At 35.1% G+C, this 23,871-nt stretch overlaps 1 protein-coding gene across 3 annotated transcripts in view; it reads left to right on the top strand.

Moving 5' to 3' along the window:
* Positions 1 to 23,871, top strand: part of LOC127933154 (ryanodine receptor 3) — a 112,757-nt gene that overhangs the window by 44,063 nt on the left and 44,823 nt on the right. For all 3 annotated transcript variants that reach the window (XM_052529910.1, XM_052529911.1, XM_052529912.1), the window contains exons 30-51: positions 1,489 to 1,688; positions 1,777 to 1,843; positions 2,858 to 3,018; positions 3,832 to 3,997; positions 4,693 to 4,779; positions 4,884 to 5,110; positions 6,325 to 7,117; positions 7,795 to 7,995; positions 8,084 to 8,186; positions 9,669 to 9,803; positions 12,659 to 12,932; positions 13,193 to 13,307; positions 15,148 to 15,280; positions 16,615 to 16,718; positions 16,830 to 16,965; positions 17,203 to 17,389; positions 17,462 to 17,570; positions 19,003 to 19,123; positions 19,315 to 19,484; positions 20,571 to 20,791; positions 23,225 to 23,315; positions 23,669 to 23,809. In XM_052529910.1, coding sequence (XP_052385870.1) covers positions 1,489 to 1,688; positions 1,777 to 1,843; positions 2,858 to 3,018; positions 3,832 to 3,997; positions 4,693 to 4,779; positions 4,884 to 5,110; positions 6,325 to 7,117; positions 7,795 to 7,995; positions 8,084 to 8,186; positions 9,669 to 9,803; positions 12,659 to 12,932; positions 13,193 to 13,307; positions 15,148 to 15,280; positions 16,615 to 16,718; positions 16,830 to 16,965; positions 17,203 to 17,389; positions 17,462 to 17,570; positions 19,003 to 19,123; positions 19,315 to 19,484; positions 20,571 to 20,791; positions 23,225 to 23,315; positions 23,669 to 23,809 — 3,942 coding nt within the window. The remainder of the gene's footprint in view (positions 1 to 1,488; positions 1,689 to 1,776; positions 1,844 to 2,857; positions 3,019 to 3,831; positions 3,998 to 4,692; positions 4,780 to 4,883; positions 5,111 to 6,324; positions 7,118 to 7,794; positions 7,996 to 8,083; positions 8,187 to 9,668; positions 9,804 to 12,658; positions 12,933 to 13,192; positions 13,308 to 15,147; positions 15,281 to 16,614; positions 16,719 to 16,829; positions 16,966 to 17,202; positions 17,390 to 17,461; positions 17,571 to 19,002; positions 19,124 to 19,314; positions 19,485 to 20,570; positions 20,792 to 23,224; positions 23,316 to 23,668; positions 23,810 to 23,871) is intronic.

Here is a 23,871-nt window from a genome sequence, read left to right on the forward strand (position 1 = left end):
ATCTTAACATCCTTAAATCAAGAAACATTTACTAGAGATGCAAAATGAAATGAACTGAAGAAGGCTCGTTTTCTGTGGAATTGAACAAAGTGAATTTATAATTAAAATAAGAGCAAATATCTACCAGTGGGGTTTGAAAACTTGAATTACATGGATTTTTCTGAGCACACTGACAGATATTTAATCATAAACCCACTTCATTTTGATCAGTTTCTCGGAAAGCAAGACTTCATGTCTTCTGTCATTGTGCTTCTCCAGTAAATGTGTCTTGATTTAAGGATCTTTAGACTTTTGTACTGGAAAACAAGGCATAATGCAGTGCCATCAGAAGGTACAGCATTACAAAGTTAAAGAGATAGTTCACCCAAAAATGAAATTGATTACGAATCCAATCGTAGTTATATAAAAAAATATCCTGGCTCTTCCAAGCTTTATAATGGCAGTGAATGAATGTTATTTATCAGTAGTCCAAAAGAAGTCCAATAAAGTGCATCTATCCAATATAAAAAATGCTCTGGGGGGAATGTGAAGGCTTCCAGTAGCGAATATTTGCATTTGTGTTAAAAAAAATATCCATATTAAAAACTTTATAAACCATAATTTCCTGCTTACGCTTACTGTTGTATGCACTTTTATGTTGTTACATGATGTTGCATATAGTGTAAGCTCCAATGAGAAGTAAGAGAGCAAAACAAAACACCAGTCACAAATTAGAAGCACAAAACAAGGATTTGTAAATATAATGTGGGAGGATTTTGATAATGTAAGAAAACTTTGCTTCCTTTGCTCCTGTAAACAAACATTGGTTCTCGCAAGAGTAGCATATTCTCACCAGAGTTTGCGCTATGCTAAAGTCATCGTTGCAATTAACACAAACACAACATTTGGCACAAGCTAGAGATTAATGCACTTTATTGGACTTCTTTTGGACTATTGTCAAATAAAACCCATTCACTCCCTTTATAAAGCTTGAAAGCCAGGATATTTTTAAATAACAACTCAGAATGTATTTGTCTGAAAGAAGAAAGTCATACACACCTAGGATTGCTTCAGTGTGAGTAAATCACGGGAGAATTACAATTTTGGGGTGAACTATCCCTTTAAGGATTTTTTTATGAAAAAAATAATAGAAATCTTTAGCATTTTCAAACTCGAAAATACAACACTGTACTTGCTAGACAAGCTTGAGGTATTCGCCCAATCACAATGCACTGGATAGCTGGCCAATCAGAGCTTGTAAAAATCAGAATTAGACGAGAAACAATAATGTACAGTATGTGGAAAATAATGTATTTTTTGAATCTTAAACCGCATAAACACATTTCATTACACCTAATAATATTCTTTTTAGCAGCAACATATGACCCCTTTAATTTATTCCTTTAGTTTTCTTTCATTGGTCTGGAAAAGTTCTTGAAAACGTATTAAATTGATCAAAGCTGCAGAACGCTGTGTATGCACGGTATTTGAATCCCACCGTGTGTGCAGGTCACCCGGATCGACGGGACAGTGGACGGTCCGCCGTGTCTCAAAGTCACCCATAAGACGTTCGGGACGCAGAACAGTAACGCTGACATGGTGTTCTGCAGACTCAGCATGCCTGTGGAGTCTCACTCCAGCTTCAGGAGCAGCTCTTGCACACACATCAACGGCCTGTGTGAGGACGAGCCGCTCAAGCTCAGACACAGGTCAGAGAAGAAGACGGCATGAGATATCAGGGTGATTCCGGCATTCTGATCGAGTCATTCAGAGCTCTTGTTCCTCTTTCCTCTAAAGGCATCCAGTGAAGTCCACCAAACACTCGGAAGAAGTCAGGAGAACAGATTACAGCACCATCACCACAGTAAGTCCTCAACATCGAAGCCTCTTCTCCTCCAGAACCGTTATGAAAATAAAGGTTTTCTATATCTAATTTAGGTACTTTTTATTTGCATGTTTTGTTGTCAGCGTTTTTGTCATTATAACATTATAAAATATCATTATAACCTACAACGATAATTGTAATGATACATATAATGATAAATATAATATCTAGAATGGTAAGTAAATCATTAAATACTATTATAATTACTATAACAATGATGATAACTACAGTCATGACTATAACTATAATGATAGAAATAACTATGATAATCATAATTATAATAATTTACAAAGAAGAAATAGAAGTAACAAATAACTAAAACTATAACAAACAACTATAATGATAACCGTAATAATAGCTGCATTTACATGGACCCTACTAATCCGATCGTAATAGGACTAGAAGCACAATCAGATCGGATTTGATCAGATTTTAAGAAGTGGTTAATCCCTTTTGTAATCCGAGCGAGAGGAAATGTTAACACTTGATCCGATTGAAAACCGAAACTGGAAAGTACTGCGCATGTGCAGTGACTTAGAAATAGCGTAATGATGTATGACGCGTGGAACGAGGTGTTCTTCCAGGCGAATAAAGTGTCATAAATAAGTGTCCTGTCATTATAAAACTCCACTTTCACTCAGCGTATGTGAAGTGGAACAGGACCACGTCCCAACAGTCCTTGTTTAAGACTCTCATCAACAGACGACTAGTTTTGGGTGCGGGAAGGGGCACTTTTACGCCTTTTTTTTAGTAATGTTAAGCAGCACAACAAGGTTGTCTGTCATTCTCTTTGTTGTTATTGTTATAGTTCTGATGTGGACTCTACTGTCCGCTAGTGATTGGGTATAATTATTGTTATAGTTGTTGTTCTTGGTCTTTTTGGGCCTTTATTGACCCTCAAGTTCCAAAAGGAGCTCTGTATAGTGTTTGTGAAGTCATATGACTCCTCATGATGTGTGATTTGAGCATGACGTCTGCGTCTGTCTCCTGCAGTACTATCATTCGGTCAGGATATTCGCAGGTCAGGACCCATCCTGCGTGTGGGTCGGATGGGTCACCCCTGACTACCATTACTATAGCAACCACTTCAGCCTCAGCAAGAACCGCTCAGTGACCGTTACCCTGGGAGATGAGCGGGGCCGCGTGCATGAGAGGTGAGCGCTCACAGTTACCATGTGATGTGTTGTGATGGGTCATGTGATGTGTTGTGATAGGTCATGTGATGTGTTGTGATGGGTCATGTGTTGTGATGGGTCATGTGATGTGTTGTGATGGGTGATGTGATGTATTGAGTTGGGTCATGTGATGTGTTGTGATGGGTCATGTGATGTGTTGTGATGGGTGATGTGATGTGTTGTGATGGGTGATGTGATGTGTTGTGATGGGTCATGTGATGTTTTGTGAAGATTCATGCAATGTGTTGTGATGGGCCATTAGATGGGTCATGTGATGTGATGGGTTGTGATGTTTTGTGATGGGTCGTGCAATGTATTGTCATGTGATGTGTTGTGATGTGATGGGTCATATGATTTGTTGTGATGGGTAATGCGATGTATTATGATGGGTCATGTGATGTGTTGTGATGGGTCATGTGATGTGTTGAGATGGATCATGTGGTGTGATATGATGAGATGGGTCATGCAATGTTTTGTGAAGATTCATGCAATGTGTTGTGATGGGCCATGTGATGGGTCATGTGATGTGATGGGTTGTGATGTTTTGTGATGGGTCGTGCAATGTATTGTCATGTGATGTGTTGTGATGTGATGGGTCATATGATTTGTTGTGATGGGTAATGCGATGTATTATGATGGGTCATGTGATGTGTTGTGATGGGTCATGTGATGTGTTGAGATGGATTATGTGGTGTGATATGATGAGATGGGTCATGCAATGTTTTGTGATGGGTCATGTGATGTGTTGTGATCGGTCATGGGATGCGCTGATGCCTCTGTGTCATGTGACAGCGTGAAGAGGAGTAACTGTTACATGGTGTGGGGTGGAGACATCACCAGCACCGCTCATGCGTCCGGCCGCAGCAACGTGGATTTAGAAATCGGATGCCTCATCGATTTGGCCACGGGTCTGTTATCATTTACCATCAATGGGAAAGAGCTTCCCACAACCTACCAGGTACCTTCAGCTCATCATCTAACACTACTGTTACTATAACCATAACTATTACCAACCATAACTCACAAACAGCTTCCCACATCCTACCATGTACTAGGCCTGGGCGATAAAAAGGCATTGGTATATATCGACGATACACCATCATCAATAACTATAGAAATTGGTATAGAAATTGAAAGGTTGGCTGCATTGTTAAAATATGCTATGCTAAGCGTATAAAAAAAAGAGAGAAAAAAAGAGAGAAAAAAACATACGTTGCGTAGTCTATTAATAAGTCGCATTTTATTATTTCAATCAGAAATAGGCCTAATATTTAGTGAAATGTAAACAAACATTATAATAAACACTAACATATCCAATCCATAATTTATTTATAAGTTATTTCTATTGCTTGAATATTGCGTTATCATTTTATTGATAAAAAAGTAACTCTAGTCTGATTACAAGTATTTTAAAATGGAATATATGATAATTACAAGTACTTATTCTTTTTTATCTGATTACGTAATCCAGATTACATAACCCAGCTCTGATTACATAACATAACGATAACTTTAACAATATCTAGAACTGTAACTATATCTATATAATGATATCGGTTACGATTACCATAATGATAACTGCTGTATAATGATAAATGTAGCAATAGCAGTATCTGATACTGGAAGGATAACTTAGGAGTGTGTATTGTTCAGGTGGAGCCCAGCACAAAACTCTTTCCTGCTGTGTTTGTGAGGCCCACAAGCTCAAGTCTCTTCCAGTTTGAACTGGCCAAAATCAAGGTGAGCACATCCTCATAGTTTCATACGCTCAAGTTAGTGTTCATGAGCTGCTCTGCATTGTGTGAAACTCTCTGATCTGGGTTTTTGTGACTCCTCTCCTGCAGAACGCCATGCCCATATCGTCGGCCATCTTTAAGAGCGAACACAAGAATCCCGTTCCTCAGTGTCCTCCACGACTGGACGTCCAGACCATTAACTCGGTGCTGTGGAGCCGAATGCCCAACACCTTCCTGAAGGTGGAGACGGCCCGTGTCAGCGAGAGACACGGATGGATGGTGCAGTGTGTAGAAGCGCTGCAGATGCTGGCCGTACACATCCCCGAGGAGAACCGGTACACACCTGCACACAGTCCCAAAAAAATCAATAATCAAATAAAACTACTGTACAAATTGTTAACACATATTACATTTATAAATTCTTTCTATTTATCACATTGACTTGTATATGCAAATTATATTGATTGAATATGATTAATGTGTTCTTAAATATAAATATACATTATTAATTGGTATTATGTTTATATTTAATTTAAGTGGAATTTTTAAATATTTTTTTATTTGTCAATGTCATAAATTGTATGCTTTTTGAATAATAAAAAAAAAATTCTATAAACATGAATTATATTTGAAATATAAATAGTAGAAAAATGACATTTGCAAGGAAAATCATTTAATTTAATTTACAATTCAAATTAAATACATTTATAAAAATATAAATCTATGATATTATTTTAATAAACAAAGTTCATCAGTCTGAAAAGCAAGGTGTGCTCTGATTGGTCAGCTGTCCAGTGCGTTGTGATTGGCTGAATAGTACTGATTGACTTTAGTAGTTTGTGGATTAGTGCGTACTGGAGACGCAAACCGTTTCAAACGATTCAGTTTGATTTGGTCAACTAGTTCGACTGGTTCACTAAGAAGAATCGGATAAATAGAAAGATTAGTTAGCGATCTGGACATCACTAGCGAGACAAAACCAATAAAACCCATTACAACCAAGGCATTTGTTGCATCCAATGGGGACATAATTACTGATTATAATGACTTAAACTGTCTTTTTACATGTTGTGTTGCGTATCGTAAATAAACATAAATGTAAACATAAAACCATGTCTGCATTTGTGATCGGAGAAATGCTAATCAACAAGCGCTACTCTACACTGATCAAAACCCGGGTTTGAATCCGGCAAATTATTTAAATATAAAAAACTTAACGTTACTTTGAGTCAGAAGCGCCAGACTGTCATTGCGAATTCAGCCTTTATGCCACAGATATATAAATAAAATGTTTATTAAAATCAAATACATTTATATCTAATAATTAAATAATTCATAAATATATTTTTTTCGTTTTTTAATGCTTATAAATATATTTTTATGTATTTTTAGTCATGCATTTTTTTAAAATAGACTTTTATATTTATTATAATATATAATATTTAAATTTGTTAATCATTCGCCCAATTTAATTATTTATGTAATCAGGTGTATAATTAATGCTGCGTCTGTAAGTTGAGGAGATGATTAGTGAACGCTCGTGCCGCAGGTGTGTGGACATCATGGAGCTGTCGGAGCAGGAGGAGCTACGTAGGTTCCACTATCACACGCTAAAGCTGTACTGCGCTCTGTGTGCTCACGGGAACACGCGTGTGGCTCACGCGCTCTGCAGTCACCTCGACCAATCACAGCTGCTCTACACCATCGATAACCAGTACCTGTCAGGGCTGCTGCGCGAGGGCTTTTACGACGTCCTCATCAGCGTGCACCTGGAGACGGCCAGAGCTGCCCGCCGCATGATGAGCAGCGAGTTCATCATCCCCATCACCGCCGAGACGCGCAGCATCCGCCTCTTCCCCGACGCCTCCAAACAGCACCGGCCTCCAGGCGTCGGGCTCAGCACCTGCCTCAAACCCAGACTCAGCTTCGGCCCGCCCTGCTTCATCAGCAGCAAGCGCGAGCAGCACCTCTTCAGCCCGGAGATCCCGCTGGATGTGCTGAAGGAGAGGGCCATCTGCATGCTGACGGAGGCCGTGCAGGGCGGAGGAGACCACATCCGTGACCCCGTGGGAGGAAGCGTGGAGTTCCAGTTCGTGCCGATCCTGCGGCTCATCGGCGCGCTGCTCACCATGGGAGTCCTGAACAGCCATGACGTGCACAAGATCCTGCTGCTCATCGAGCCCGGCGTGTTCGGGGAGCGCAGGGACGACGGAGCCAAAGAAGGGCTGACGGGAGCCGAGGAGAAGGCGGTGGAGGCCGGAGAGGAGGAGGAGGCCCGAGACGGGAAAGTGCTGGTGAAGAGCCTGCTGGAGAAGAAACTCCCCGAGTCTGTCAAACGACAGGTGAGACGACTGGCTAAAGCTTTATTATAAAACAGATTCTTGATTCTGATTGGCTGAGCTGCGTTTGAATCTGTTGTGAATTACGCTACAAAGTTACATACAGCTTTGTTTACGTTTGTGTGTTGCTCGGCAACCACTTTGTAGCAACCACAGCTGTTTCTGAGGAGCTACATTGTTTGGTTTGTTTATTAATATTCTTACAGTTTATTTTTGCTATGTTTTATTGTGTGAAACCTTACTATTAATAAGGAATAACCATTTTATAAAAGCAATAAGCCCCGTGAAGCCATGGGTTTTTAGTCACAATTTTATTTAATGCGTTACTTGCCATTTCATTGTAATTATTTGTGAAATTTACCAGCAATTCTTGCCTTTGGTTCACTATGCACCCAAAAGCATCTGTACTTTTTTTAATAAAATTAAAATATTAATTAATTAAAATTTAAGAATGAACATTTAAAAAAAATAAATAAATAAATAAAACAGAAATATATTACAGTTTAACAGATATTCACAGAGAAAACTGTTGTTTTAAAATTACAATATTTTAGAATTTTACTGTATTATTGATCATATAAATGCAGCCTAGTTGTGCATAAATCACTATAAAGCGTCACCCGAATAATAAAGATGTGAGAAATTTGAGTGTCTCAAGCAGAACCTGTGTTTTTCTGCAGATGTGCGAGCTGCTGCACTATTTCTGTGACTGTGAGCTGAGGCACCGCGTCGAGGCCATCGTGTCGTTCTCCGACAGCTTCGTCTCTAAGCTGCAGGTCAATCAGAAGTTCCGCTATAACGAGCTGATGCTGGCGCTCAACATGTCAGCCGCCGTCACAGCCAAAAAGACCCGAGAGTTCCGCTCGCCGCCGCAGGAACAGGTGCTTGGCCCCCACTCAGAACAGTGTGTGATGTCACTTCCTGTGTCTCCAGCCGCTCATGCTCTGTCCGGGTGGATCTCTGTTTCAGATTAACATGCTGCTGAACTTCACCGTGGGCGAGGACTGTCCGTGTCCCGCAGATATACAGGAGGAGCTGTACGACTTCCACAGCGAGCTGCGGCTGCACTGCGGTGCGTAACACATAAAACATGCCTGCCGTGTCTGGAGAGTTACTCAAATAAATTTCCATCACTTTTACAGCCGTTCAATTTTTACTGGAGAAATGTATACCTTATAAAATATTTTAGACCTTGGAATAACTAGAAAATTGTGTATTCACTATAAAAAATGCTGATAGAGTTATAATATTTTATTAATTTACAGTAATTTTGCAGTTGTATATGATTTACTGGAGAGGATATTTTTTATTTATTTATTTTTTTTTATATCTGATCAAATATTTTAGAGCTTTGAATAATTAGAAAAAAATATTGTTTGTTATAAAAATGCCTATGGAGTTGATTTTCATAATAATAATAATTTAAATATCTTATCTTTTTTATGCACAGTTTATATCTGATAAAACTAGAGAATGTATATTCATTATAAAAATTCTCATAGAGTTATAATATTGTATTAATTTCAATTCTCAATTTTTACCTGATAAAATATTTTAGAGCATTGAATAAATAAAATAATTTATATTAAACAAATATATTTGTTATTAAAATGCCTATGGAGTTATTATATTTTTTGCAATTTTCTATTACTTTAACAGTCATTTTTGATATACCGAAAAATATATTTATTTTATGTACAATTTATTCTTGATCAAATATTTTAGAGCTTTGAATAACTAGAAAAAAATTGTGTCTGTAATAAAAATGCCTTTTGGAGTTAATTTTCAAAACTTTTCTCATCTATTTTTTTATTGAAGAAGAATTTTCTTCTTTTTTTCTTCTTCTTCTTTTTTTAATGCACAATTTATATCTGATTAAATATTTTCACTTAAAAAATGCTCAGTTATAATATTTTATTAATTAAAATTCTCAATTTTAAAATATTTTAAGGATTTGAATAAATAGAATAAATTATTTAAAATATATATATTTGTTATTAAAATGCCTATGGAGTAATTTTTATTTACCGTAAAATTCCTTTAAATTTTCCTTTTATATTTAAATATTTTCCTTTTTTTTATGCACAATTTATACCTGATAAAATATTTTTGAGCTTTGAATAACTAGAAACAATTATGTTCATTTATAAAATTCCGATGGAGTTGTAATATTGTATCAATGTTCATGAAATTTACAGTCATTCATGATTTACTTTGTGTGTGTGTGTAATAAATAGAAAAATGTGTATTCTGTATAAAAATACGCTAAATACGCTTTTCAGTGGTTCTTGATTTACTGAGTATAAATATATTGTTTATTATTACTCTGATAAAATACCTGATAAAATATTTTAGAGCTTGTTCAAGAGAAATCACACACTGTTTATCGGTATTATCGGTATATCGGTTTATATAGGTTTTCCAAGACTGTGATTCCTGTGGTTTGCAGTAGTTCTCAGGTTGTTTTAAGGTGTTTTAAGTTTTTAACTCTGGACAGAGGTGCAGTGAGGCATTGTGGGTAACGCACTGATGTTCTTCATCTGTGTCCCTGCAGGGATTCCAGTGGAGGAGGATGAGGAGGATCAGGACTCGTCTATTAAAGCTCGTCTGCTCGCTCTCATCTATAAGATCAAAGGTCAACCGCAGCGATCTGAGCGCGAGTCCACAGAGGAAGAGCAGGCCGCTCCCTGTAAGTCCCAAATGCTAGCTCAGGAGAACGTTAGCAAGCCGTATGCCAAACATCTCCGGGATCATGTGTGCTTTCCAGTGGATTTCACAGTAAACGCAGACAGAGAGTCCTGGATTTGTGTGGGATCTCAGAGAAACGTGTTGTTTTACTGACAGACAGAGAGAAAACACTTCTTCAACAAGTTTCATATTTCACCCCAAAACAAAAGATGAAGGGAAATAATTTTGCATATAGAAAATAAAAGCTTTAGGCATTATGTTTATGACAATTGAACTCCCACTGTCCAATTCTCATTATACTAATAGGAATTTAGGGTCAGATTCACTTCTTCACTATATTCATGATATTTTATTTTATTTATTTATTATTATAACATGTTTCTTTCAAGAGATTTTATTTTATTTTATTAATTAATTATATATATATATATATATATATATATATATATATATATATATATATATATATATATATATATAATTTGTATTTTGCATTTGTATTTATTTATTTATCCATTCATTCATTTTTTTATTTATCTTGGGAAGAAATAGGGGCCGGACAAGTTTCTGTCTGAGATTCACTTAATTTTTTTATTAATATTAATATTTATTTATTTATTTATTTTAAGGTGAAATATTTCATGTTTTTGTGTGAGATTGTATTGTATTTTGATGAAAATATGAGCTTGACAAGTTACTGTATGAGATTTTATTTTATTTTATTATTTGAGTGAAATCTGATATACGTGTCTGTGTGAAGTTGATTAATTTAATTTAAATTAATTAAATTTTGATTTAGAACCCAGACGTGTTTCTGGGTGAGATTTACTCTGACAGTTTAGGGTTTAATGGAGAAAGCTGCTGCACGGTTAGTTTGCTGATTGCAGTGTTTTTCCCTGCACAGTGAACATTCACCACATCTTCACACACACACACACACACACACACACACACACACACCATTAGTTGAGCTGCTGCTGAGCTCAGCGTTTGTTCAGTGTGTGTCTCTGGGGGTCGTTCATCAACGCTGCACTACAAACACTTATTTACTGCTGACACACAGACTCAGACTCGTGACGAGAGACGGACCGATGAGCTTTATTTTTATTTTTATTATTATTTTTTTTTTTTTCAACATGGTATCCTGAAATGATGCACCATGTTAAATTAAATTAATATGATTTCCCCAGGGTTTTTAATGGTGGTCAGTGATTGTTGAGTGATGTAATGTTCAGATTCTAATCTTAATTTAAAATGAATTTTAAAGATGAGATTTGAAGTCCATCTCAGAGTTATTATCCACAAAAAAAAGATTAATTAAAAATATGAATAAAAAATAAAATAATTAAATACTGATGGTAATAAAATAAGAATAGAAATGATAATAGATACTAATGTCGATTGCAGTCGGCTTGATGTATTTGTGTGTTTGGGTTCAGTTCTCAGGATTGGTTTCTCTCCGTTGAGAGCAGAAATCATCATATGAGCCTCTGATCGATGGCGTTTTAATAAAGCCTGAAGGCTTTGACTCTATAATGAATTCAGTTGTGATATTCTATTTATAGAAGCTGCTTCTCGTCTCATTGCAAAAGAGATTGAAAACCAGCTCAACCTGAAATCTGCATTAGCTGCTTCGTTTAGAAATAAAACTCTCTCGCTGTGAAAGTGTCTGTGAAATATGCAGCAAGTGTTAAGTCGTGCCTGAATTCATCTCTAGATCAATAATGATTGTTTCCAGACAGGTTAGATTTCACCAGCTTCACATTAAACTAGGATAATGAATTACATGATGTGCATGAGGTGGATTGGAAATGAATCACACGTCAGTTAGGCTGAGAAACGAGCCCCAGAAGAGCATTTAAAGTCCTCAATGTGTTCAGTGAGAGACGCATTGAATAAACATAACAAAAAAGTAGCTTTAGTTTTGCATAAATAATTGAAATTGAAAATGAAATGATACTCTAAATATTAAACTAAAACCAGCCAGTTTTACAGAGTGAGTCATTGAATCATTCACTCGACTGATTCATCAGCTGTGTCATAAATATAAGAGGGTGATTTTTGCACTCATAAATTATAATAATAATAATGATATCTCCTATGAATATTGGAATATGACATGATTAAGAAATATTATACTCTAAATATGAAACTAAAACCATAAAACTATAAAATGTTTACAAATATTTTATTTTATTTATTTTATTTTATTTTCTAGGGTTCAATATGAGCTGGACATTTTTCTGTATGAGTTTTCATTTATTTATTTATTTGTATTATTATTATTATTGTTATTTTTTTGTGTAAAATATGAGCCGGGCATGTTTTTGTGTGAGATTTTTTATTTATGTATTTATTTATATTATTATTATTATTTTATTTTATTTTTTTGTGTAAAATATGATCCGGACATGTTTCTTTTACAGATTTTATTTTATTTTATTTTCAGGCTGAAATATGAGCAGGAAATGTTTCTGTTTGAGATTTTATTATTTTATTTTTATTATTATAATTAGTTTAGGGTGAAATATGAGCTGGACAAGTTTCTGTGTGAGATTCACTCTGATTTATTATTATTATTATTATTATTATTATTATTATTATTATTATTATTATTATTATTATTATTATTATTATTATTATTAGGGTAAAATATGTTTCAGGCATGTAACTGCCTGAGATTGTATTTTATTTTATTAAAATAATTGTATTAAAGTGAACTATGTCATAAATATAAGAGGGTGATTCTGAGCTCGTATCTGTGGATGGGACACTGTGTTGCACATGCATTTAACTGCACTATATTAACACTTTAATTCTTTTCCTGTGTGTGTGTGTGTGTGTGTGTGTGTGAAGCGAATCTGAAGGAGCTGATCTCTCAGACGATGGTGAGCTGGGCTCAGGAGACACACATCCAGGACCCGGAGCTTGTGCGGCTGATGTTCAGTCTGCTGAGACGACAGTACGACAGCATCGGAGAGCTTCTCCGAGCCATGAGGAAGACCTACACCATCAGCGCTGCCTCCGTCCACGACACCATCCACCTGCTGGCGTCTCTGGGCCAGATCCGCTCGCTGCTGAGCGTCCGCATGGGGAAGGAGGAGGAGCAGCTGATGATCCATGGCCTCGGGTGAGCACCAGCCCAACACACACTACATTGCAAAGAAAGAGAGGGCTTCTGTCCTGCTTTTAGGGAATTCTTCAAATGAAAGTGCGTTACATATTAGAATTAGTTTTTATGGATCATATCTTGGAATGTTTGGAATAATTGATTCTTTTTAGTTTTTTTTTGCCTTCTTTCAGAAACATTCTGCTTGATTCAGAGAACCGGAGCAGCTCTAGTTAAATGTGTTCAATAGGGTGAATCTGATGTGTGTGTGTGTGTCTCAGGGACATCATGAATAATAAGGTGTTCTACCAGCATCCTAACCTGATGCGTGTTCTGGGGATGCACGAGACCGTGATGGAGGTGATGGTGAACGTCCTGGGTGGAGGAAAGTCTCAGGTGTGTGTTTGACTCAAACTTCAGCAGCTTCTCAAGAACAAAACACACAGCTTTCACAGTCATCAGTATCACCACAGCATTTCTACACTATTATTTTTATGAAAGGTCGACCGATACTGGATTTTGCTGATACCGATAGCTAAGTTGGACCACACTGACCGATACCGATTAATTTAAAAAAAAAAAAAAAAAGGATACTAAGCAAAAATTTAATTGGTGCTTTATTAAAAAAATAATAATAATTATAATAATAATAACAGTAATAGTAAATGTTAAAATTACAACACTTTAATAGGGCCCTAAAAAAGCATAAATGCCATTTAATTTATTTCCAAATTCTGTTATTTAATATTTCTGGATTCAGTGTTTTCCATTTAAATTTTTCAGTCACTAGAGCTGTATAATGAAAACAGAGCCTTCTAAGCCGCTCCTAACAACCCGGAAAACTATCGGCATGGATTTTTCCCGATAACTGCTTGTTTCAGCAATCAACTATCGGTGCCGATTAATCGGCAAAACTGATACATCAGTCAACCTCTAATTTTTATTATTAGAATCTGGGAATGTTCATATGTTAATACAGTTAACCCTGATTCACTTCGCGATTCCAAAAGATTCAAGATTCTGAATTGCTGTGTTCTTCACTGAATACAGTTGAGTGGAGAAAAGAAATAATATTTTCTTCATCTTTTCATCTTTTTTTATTAAGTTTGATTAATTTTTAAATATTATTTAATATATTAAGTCTCTATTGATTGAGAGCCACTGCTTTAGAGTGATTCATTAGACTGATTCAAAATAACTAGTGAGTCTTTTTGAAGGATTCGTTCAAAGAAGCAGTTCATTAGTCACTTGTGTCAGATAACAAAAATTTAAAAAACTAAAAAAAATTTAAATGCCAACAAAATTACAAAAAACACACACGCACACACACACACACACACACATATATATATATATAAATTGATTCAAAATAGTAATAAAACTATAACAGTAACTTAAATGTAAATAAATATGTATACACAAAAGTATACACTACTGTTTTTTTAAAAAGTCCCTTCTGCTCGCCAAGGCTGCATTTATTTGATCAGAAAACAGAAAAAAAGCATAATATTGTGAAATATTATTATAGTTTAAAACAGTTGTTTTCTATGTGAATAACTGTTAAACTGTAATTTTTTTATTTATTTTTTTACCTGTGATAATTTTTTCAGAATTCTTTGAATAAAGTTGAAAAAATTAAAATATTTTGTAACAATATACATTACAGTTCAAAAGTTTGAAGTCAGTAATTTAAATACATTTTTATTTTCTTATTTTTTATTTTTGAAAGAAATTAATGCTTTTATTCAGCAAGGATTTGTTAAATTGATAAAAAGTGATAATAAAGACTTATATTGTAAGAAAATATTTATATTTTGAATAAATGCTGTTCTTTTTCACTTTATTCATCAAAGAATCCTGAAAAAAGTATTACAGGTTCCAAAATAAATATTAAGCAGCATAAGAGTTTTAATAATAATAATCAGCACTGATAATAAATCATCATATTATTCTGATTTCTGAAGATCATGTGACACTGAAGACTGGAGGAATGATGCTGAAAATACAGCGGAGCATCACAGAAATTCATTACAGCTTACATTTATATATGTGTGTGTGTGTTTGAGCTTCTGTGTGTGAGAGAGAAAGTGTGTCTGTCTGTGTGTGTGTGTGTGTGTGTGTGTGTGTGTGATTGATGAGTCTCTGCTGTGCAGTATTGATCCAAACACACACATGCAGCAGCAGATCAATGGCACAGACTGAAGATTCCTCCTGATTCTGTTTCCTTCTCTAACAGGAAATCGCCTTTCCTAAGATGGTGGCGAGCTGCTGTCGCTTCCTGTGCTACTTCTGTCGCATCAGTCGTCAGAACCAGAAGGCCATGTTTGATCACCTGAGCTACCTGCTGGAGAACAGCAGCGTGGGATTGGGTGAGTGACTCTCAAACACGGCTCACAAAGCAGAAGAAACAGGTGAAACACCTCAGAGGAGCTGAAGTCATCGCGAACTGAGATCATCTACTGCCCTCTGCTGCTGGTGTGTGTGTGTGTGTTTGGATTTAAGTCGAGATTTTGTAACATTTAATGTCATCTGGGGGGGAGATCTGAGTGGAGAAGGTCTGAAATATATGAAGGGGCAAGACCATGTTAAATACAAATACTAAAACCTTCAAATCAAGCCTGAATCGAACAGGTAGCCAATGAAGTCTTTAATTGGAAATTATTGTCCATCCAAGCCTTAATGTCCTCTAAACAAGCTAGCAGAGAGGAAACTGAATCAGTACCTGATTTTAACGTAAAATAGAGCTGAGTGTTATCTGCATAAATGTGATATGAAACTTTATGGGACTCAAAAATGAAACAAAGAGGGAGTACGTATAAGGAAAATAAGATTGGACCCAGAACTGAGCCCTGGGGCATCCCTTAAGTGACGGGAACTGAGCTTGATGAAAATTCTCCAATTTCCACCAAAAATTCCTGTTTGTGAGATATGATGCAAACCAATCTAGTGCACCATCATGAATGCCAACTTCAAGGTTCAATCTTTTTAACAAGATACGATGATCCACAGTATCAAAAATCGCACTTAAGTCCAATAATAAAATAATAGTACAGTTACCAGAGTCTGCGGATAGTAAGAGGTCATTTACTACCCTCAAAGTGCAGATTCAGTACTGTGTTTAGCTCTGAAGCCAGACTGAAAAGGATCCAGAATGTTGTTAGAGTTTAGGGGGCAATTTGATTTAGTACACACTTTTCCAGTACTATTAAGTGTTTTTATTTTGTGTATACTTTTTAATTATATTTTAATTTAAATCTAATAATGATTATGTCATTTATATGATTTTTATTAATTATAAGTAAAGTGTTTTATTTTGATTCTTTGTTTTTGTTTACAGTTATTAATCTGATATATAATATTTAATTAGAAAGTGTTTTATTTAAATTCTTTTTACCTTATTTATTTTATTACATTTTAAGGTTTCATTATTAGTAAGAGTTTTATTTACATCGTATTTATTTTATTTTATTTTATTTTTATTTTAAATGTAACATTTTTGTGGTTTAATTATTAGTAGGTTATTTGTTTTAATTTTATATTTAAATGTTTTTATTTGTATGGTTTAATTTTTTAATCTCTTTTCAAATTCTTTTAAATCTGCATTGTTTTTAATATAAAGTTATTTATTTGTATTTGGCGTTTCTCTGAGTGAGAGATCAGCTGTTGATGTAGACTCATGTGTGTGTGTGTGTGTGTTCCTCAGCGTCTCCGTCCATGAGAGGGTCCACTCCTCTAGACGTGGCGGCTTCATCAGTGATGGACAACAACGGTCTGGCGCTGGCGCTGGAGGAGCCCGACCTGGACAAGGTGTGTGTTTACAGCATGAGACGGCTCGGTTTGGCTGCATCATGATGTGACTGTATTGATCTGTTTGTACAGTGATGATGCACTCGTGTGTGTGTGTGTGTGTGTGTGCAGGTCGTGACGTATCTGGCCGGCTGCGGTCTGCAGAGCTGTCCGATGCTCCTGGCCAAAGGATATCCAGACATCAGCTGGAACCCTATTGAGGGAGAACGTTACCTGTCCTTCCTGCGATTCGCCGTGTTTGTCAACGGTTAATAAACACACACACACACACACAGACACACACACACAGACACACACACACACACACACAGACTATGTTATAAAAATATAATAATGTTTTTGTTCGGGAGCTTTTGTGATAAACTAGAAATGATAATTCTTTCTAAATGTGATGTATAAAGGCTACCGTGTCTTCAAATGAACAGAAACAGACTGGACTGAATAAGCAGACTGTGTTCATAACGCTGGATGTCTGTGGTCTCAGGTGAGAGCGTGGAGGAGAACTCCAGTGTGGTGGTGAAGCTCCTGATTCGTCGGCCCGAGTGTTTCGGTCCTGCTCTGAGAGGAGAAGGAGGAAACGGGCTGCTGGCCGCAATGAAGGAGGCCATCAAGATCTCAGAGAACCCCAGCCTGGATCTGCCCAGCGCCGGGCCGGCTCACGCTTCAGACGCGTAAGACACACACACACACACACACACGCTCGTGATGATGATGATGCTGATCTTCATCTGCCTCTGCTGCAGCTCCACTGAGGGCGAGGAGGAAGAGGAAGTGGTTCACATGGGAAACGCCATCCTGTCCTTCTACTCGGCTCTGATCGATCTTCTGGGCCGCTGCGCTCCTGAGATGCACGTGAGTGGATCATCACTTCTCTTTCACATCGTTTCACTGATTCAAGATTTAGATTTAAACATTTAACTGCTCATTTAAAAACACGTAGCTAGAGTAAGATTAACATTGTAACTCTTAAATACTGTGCTTGACCGGCGTGTTTGACCTTTGCACTCAAATCTTGCGTATTTTGCAGCATCTCGCGCTTGAAACTGCGACTAAAAACGTAGTGCTCAAGTTTAACTCATGTTCATTCATTTTTGTGTTTTATTTTGATTGCTTTTATTTTAAAATTATTTATTACTTTTTGTTTTAAATTTTTATGGATCTGAAAATAAAATATAAAAATAAATATTAAATTATATTTATTCGTTAATGTAGTATGAAACTACTTTTAATGATATTAAATATATAATATATAAATATACATTTAGATTAAAAGTAAAATGAAACATATACAAAAATTAATATAATTTTTTAATTAAATATATATTATATATTTTTATTAATATGTAAAATTATTTATTTATAATTTAATTATAAAATAAACAAATTAATTAATAATTATTTTGTAGTTATAAATAATTAGTTTTCATTTTACATTTATTTTTATTTACTTACATTTTATTTTTTAATTATCAATTTTTATAATTACATTTTGTTTTTTGTAATTTTTATTTAATTTCACATTTTATTATTTAATCTTTAAGTGTTTTTTTATTGATTTATTGATTGATTTATAAGTATTTTTATTTTTATTTTATTTTGGTAAGTGTTTCGTTTTTATTTTTTTAATTTATTATTATTTGACATTTTTAGAATTAAATTTTAATAAGTGTTTGAATTATTATTTTAATTGGACATTTTATGATTTAACATTTAAGTGTTTTGTTTAGATTTATTTTATTTTTTATTTTTATTTTTATTTTTATTTATTTATATTTTAAATGAATTTTAATTTTGTTTTGTTGTTTTTATTTGTATTATTTTTTATTTATAAAATGTATTATTTAAGTTTGATAAAATTGTCTTTATTTTAAAATTATTTTATTTAAATTTTACTTTTTTAAAGATGACTTGCTTAATATATTTGCAGAAAAGATGCATGAAATATGAAGGCGAATATTGCACAAGCTTGTCTTAAACATATTATTCAGAAATAATATAAAATAAGAAAAATGCATGATATTTCTCACCCAAAATGTAGACATTCAGTTTTAGAGGTCATCTCAAACTCAGCAGCAGCTGATGATTATTACCAGTGAATGAAAACAGCATCATACAAACATCTAATATCAGACACAGAGAAGCAGTTTTCCATTGTTTTACAATGTGTTGGTGATTACATTACATTTAGTTTAACCTTGGAAAATGAGAAAAATCAGGCATGCGTGCATGGATGTTGATGGATGGTGATGTGAGCTGATACTGATCGATTGATCTGGTCTCTCAGCTGATCAATAAGGGTAAAGGTGAAGCTCTGAGGATTCGTGCCATCCTTCGTTCTCTGGTTCCCACGGAGGATCTGGTGGGCATCATCAGCATCCCTCTCAAGATGCCCGTCGTCAATAAAGGTGCCAAACACTCTGATTCTCACATTTTACAGTGAAACGACACAAAGGGATTGAAATGTCTTCTCGAAGTATTTGCATGATGCATGCAGTTCAATCAGTCTAATTAAAGAAAATTAATGGCACATCAGTTTGTGCTGAGAAATGATGTGAATGAATCTGTGTGTGTGTGTGTGTGTGTGTGTGTGTGTCAGACGGCGGCGTGTCTGAGCCTGACATGTCGGCCACGTTCTGCCCGGACCACAAGGCCCCGATGGTGCTGTTCCTGGAGCGTGTGTATGGCATCGAGGACCAGAGCTTCCTGCTGCATCTGTTAGAGGTGGGCTTCCTGCCGGACCTGAGAGCCGCTGCCTCGCTGGACACGGTCAGTGCTTTGAGACGGACTCAAGGAGGAGTGTGTGAACTGATGAGATGTCTTGAGAAAGCCAGCTTACTGAAATGCTATTCTTCTTCTTCTTCTTCTTCTGAGACTAACAATTCTGACTCTTACTCTGCATGTTTACAGTATTTTCACCAAGTGTGTGCAAAGATCAGTTTATTTACACATTCACGACATTTCACCAGTATTCAGATTTTGAATAATTTAAAACATAAATATTAGTATTGTAAATATGCATAATGATTAAATTACGTAATTATAATTATCACATTACAACAGTAGCATATTTATATCTCCATTTTTTATAATTGGTTAAAATAACAATAATAAGCACTGTATACAGGCATCTTTTTATACACATAATTTTAAAATAAAAACAAAATCAAACTAAGAAATCTAAATGAAACTTGTCATGTGACCATTAACCAATATGTTGTTAAATTATTGAAATATCTGGCAGACTTCACATATTTAACATGCATTTTGGGAACAGGTTTGCACAATTTCCAACATTTCTGTAGATGTGAGTTTACAGCATTCCACCAGTATTATTATTTATTTTTTAGAATTAGAATTTGAGATATTAGTATTGTGTCTTGCAATTTAAAATGAAATAATTTAGCCCTTTAATTATCAAGCATTCATTTTTATTTTACAGGACAATTGTGATTTACAACAGTAATATATATTTTTTTGGTTTTTGTCTTATTTTGTTTTGTTTTGTTTAATTTTGTTGTTGTTTTGTTTTTAATGTAAAAGCAAGCGGTTGTTGTGTCATTTTGAATTCTGACACGATTGAATGTCAAATGTTGAATCGGGATGAGATGCTTTTGTTCCACTTTTAAGTCGTTTTGAATGCTAGTATCTTCTGACGCTTTACTGATGCATGGTTTTAACTGATAAACAGAGGATGCAACTTTAAAGATGAAGAAAGTCATGTGTTTTTGTGGTTAGTGAATTTGATTCTCTACACCGCTGTGGGCTGAGTAAAAATCACTTCAGATGTGACAATGAAAACCTCCTACCAGTGATTCAGATAAGTCATCTCTGAGGTGTTGTGTTCATTCCCAGGAGGCTTTGCGCACCACAGAAACCGCTCTGGCGATGAACAGGTACATCGGTTCGGCCGTGTTGCCCCTGCTGACCCGCTGCGCTCCTCACTTCTCCGGCACAGAGCATCACGCCGCGCTCATCGACTCCACGCTTTACACCGTCTACCGTCTGTCCAAGGGCTGCTCGCTCACCAAAGCCCAACGCGACGCCATCGAGGAGTGTCTGCTGGCCATCTGCAGGTGACAGCTGCTCGTTATCATACAGTAATGGGCTCCTGATCGCTTGAATTAACTTAAGGCCCCTTCAGAGCAAGAACATTAACTGTAACGACCACGGAAATGAAGCTCACAGAACAACTATAGCAATAACGTCACAGAAGACTGATATTGTTGCAGTCCCATTCAGAGCGATCTTTTCCAGCTGAACATTTCAATTCATTTAAAATCTTTCACGCTTAATCAAATCCGCAGCGAGCTTATAGTAAACACAACATTATGATCCACTTGTGTGGACGCTAACATAGTTATCATTATAGTTGACAGTTTTGCTGTAGTTATCACTGTAATTATAGTTTAAGTTAGTTATATCGTTTCATATAGTTAGTTATTGCTACCATTATTTTTCAAATTATTATAGTTTCGTTATAGCTACCATTAAACTTATTATATTATAGTAGTAATTATACTAGTTATCATTATCATTGTGGTGTCATTGTAGCTATTGTTATAATTATATTTATAGTTATCTATATAGTTATTTTTGGTGTTTAATTATAGTTATTTTGGTTGCACTTTATTTTACAGTGCGTGTACTAACATGTACTTATAGTGTACTTACAGTGTATTTATCTAAGAAAGTTCTGGTAATACAAGGTAACTACGGGGGGTAGGGTTAGGTTTAGGGGTAGGTTCAGGGTTAGTACCTAGTTATTACATAGTTATTGTAATTACTGTAATAAGTACATAGTATGTACATGAGGAACAGGACTGTAAAATAAAGTGCTACCGTTATTTTTATAGATATATTACAGTTACAATTATACATCCATACATAGTAATTACTGTAGTTATCATAGTTATTGCTATATTTAGCTTTGTGGTTTCATAATAGTCATTGTTATAGCTATAGTTTTTGCTATAATTATTATAATTTTTATAGATATAGTTATCATTATAGTTATCGTAATTGTCATCATTATAGTAATAATTATCGTTATCGTTATCGTTATTGCTATAATGGTCGTTAAAGTTATTGTTATAGTCATCATTATAGTTATAGTTATAATTATAATTATTGTTATAGTTATCGCTACAATGGTTGTTATAGTTATTGCTATAGTCATCATTATAGTTAGAATTATCATTATCGTTATCGTTATAGTTATCTCTATAATGGTTGTTATAGTTATTGCTATAGTCATCATTATAGTTATAGTTATAATTATAATTATCGTTATAGTTATCGCTATAATAGTCGTTGAAGTTATTGCTATAGTCATCATTATAGTTATAATTATCGTTATCGTTATAGTTATCGCTATAATGGTTGTTATAGTAATTGTTATAGTCATCATTATAGTTATAGTTATAATTATCCTTAGTGGTATAGTTATCGCTATAATGGTTGTTGTAGTTATTGCTATAGTCATCATTATAGTTAAAATTATCGTTATATTTATCGCTATAATGGTCGTTATAGTTATTGCTATAGTCATCATTATAGTTAAAATTTGCGTTATCGTTATACTTATCGCTATAATAGTTGTTATAGTTATTGCTATAGTCATCATTATAGTTAAAATTTTCATTATCGTTATACTTATCGCTATAATAGTTGTTATAGTTATTGCTATAGTCATCATTATAGTTATAGTTATAATTATGCTTAGTGGTATAGTTATCGCTATAATGGTCGTTATAGTTATTGCTAGACACATCATTATAGTTATAATTATCGTTATAGTTCTCGCTATAATGGTCGTTATAGTTATTGCTGTAGTCATCATTATAGTTATAGTTATAATTATCCTTAGTGGTATAGTTATCGCTATAATGGTCGTTATAGTTATTGCTAGACACATCATTATAGTTATAATTATCGTTATAGTTCTCGCTATAATGGTCGTTATAGTTATTGCTGTAGTCATCATTATAGTTATAGTTATAATTATCCTTAGTGGTATAGTTATCGCTATAATGGTCGTTATAGTTATTGCTAGACACATCATTATAGTTATAATTATCGTTATTGTTATAGTTATAGTTATAATGGACGTTATAGTTGTTGCTATAGTCTTCATTATAGATATAATTATCATTATAGTTGTCGCTCTAAAGGTCGTTATAATTATTGCTATATGCATCATTATAGTTATAATTATCGTTATCGTTATAATGGTTGTTATAGTTATTGCTATAGGCCTCATTATAGTTATTATCGTTATTGCTATAATGGTTGTTAAAGTTATTTCTGTAGTCTTCATTATAGTTATAATTATCGTTATCGTTATAGTTATCGCTATAGTAATATAGTCATCTTTATAGTTATGGTTATAGTTGTATAATGCTGGTTTAAGTGATTAATAGGACAGTAAAAGAGCAGTATTGTCTGTCTGACAGCGGTTTGTGTGTGGACTGGAGTCAGATTTCGTCCGTGTTTTGTGTTGTGTTCAGGTACCTCAGACCCTCCATGCTCCAGCATCTGCTGCGCCGACTGGTGTTTGACGTCCCGTTGTTGTCTGAATACTGTAAGATGCCTCTAAAGGTAAACAAGTCTCACGATTACGTGATTTATACTTTGACTGTTTCCTTCCATTGCTCTATGGTTTGACTCCACCCCTTTGGTTTGAGCCACGCCCACATTCATCATGACATTTGACTGCCTTATTTTAACTCCGCCTCTCACTCATCAGCAGTGGATGTTGTTTTGATCCATCGCTGATCTTGTTTTGGGCTCTTTACTCATCTAATGTCCATTAATGATTCGTTAATGTAGTTTGTCTTGTTGCTCATCATTAAATCATCAGAAAAAAGCTGCACTGGCGTGTGATTCATATTTAAATAGTGTTTTAAAGAGGATGTTTTTATATAGCAACCCTCAATGATCGTGTTTCACAGCTGTTGACGAATCATTACGAGCAGAACTGGAAGTATTACTGTCTGCCGTCCGGATGGGGGAGTTACGGTCAAGCGTCCGAGGAGGAGCTGCTGCTTACCAAGAAGATCTTTTGGGGAATCTTTGACTCTCTGTCTCAGAAGGTGAAGAGATTTGGGCTGGGTGGATTCAATGAATCTAAAGTAACAGTGAACAGTGAGCGCTT

Source organism: Carassius gibelio, chromosome A17 (assembly GCF_023724105.1).
Source record: "Carassius gibelio isolate Cgi1373 ecotype wild population from Czech Republic chromosome A17, carGib1.2-hapl.c, whole genome shotgun sequence".
NCBI classification, from domain to species: Eukaryota; Metazoa; Chordata; class Actinopteri; order Cypriniformes; family Cyprinidae; genus Carassius; species Carassius gibelio.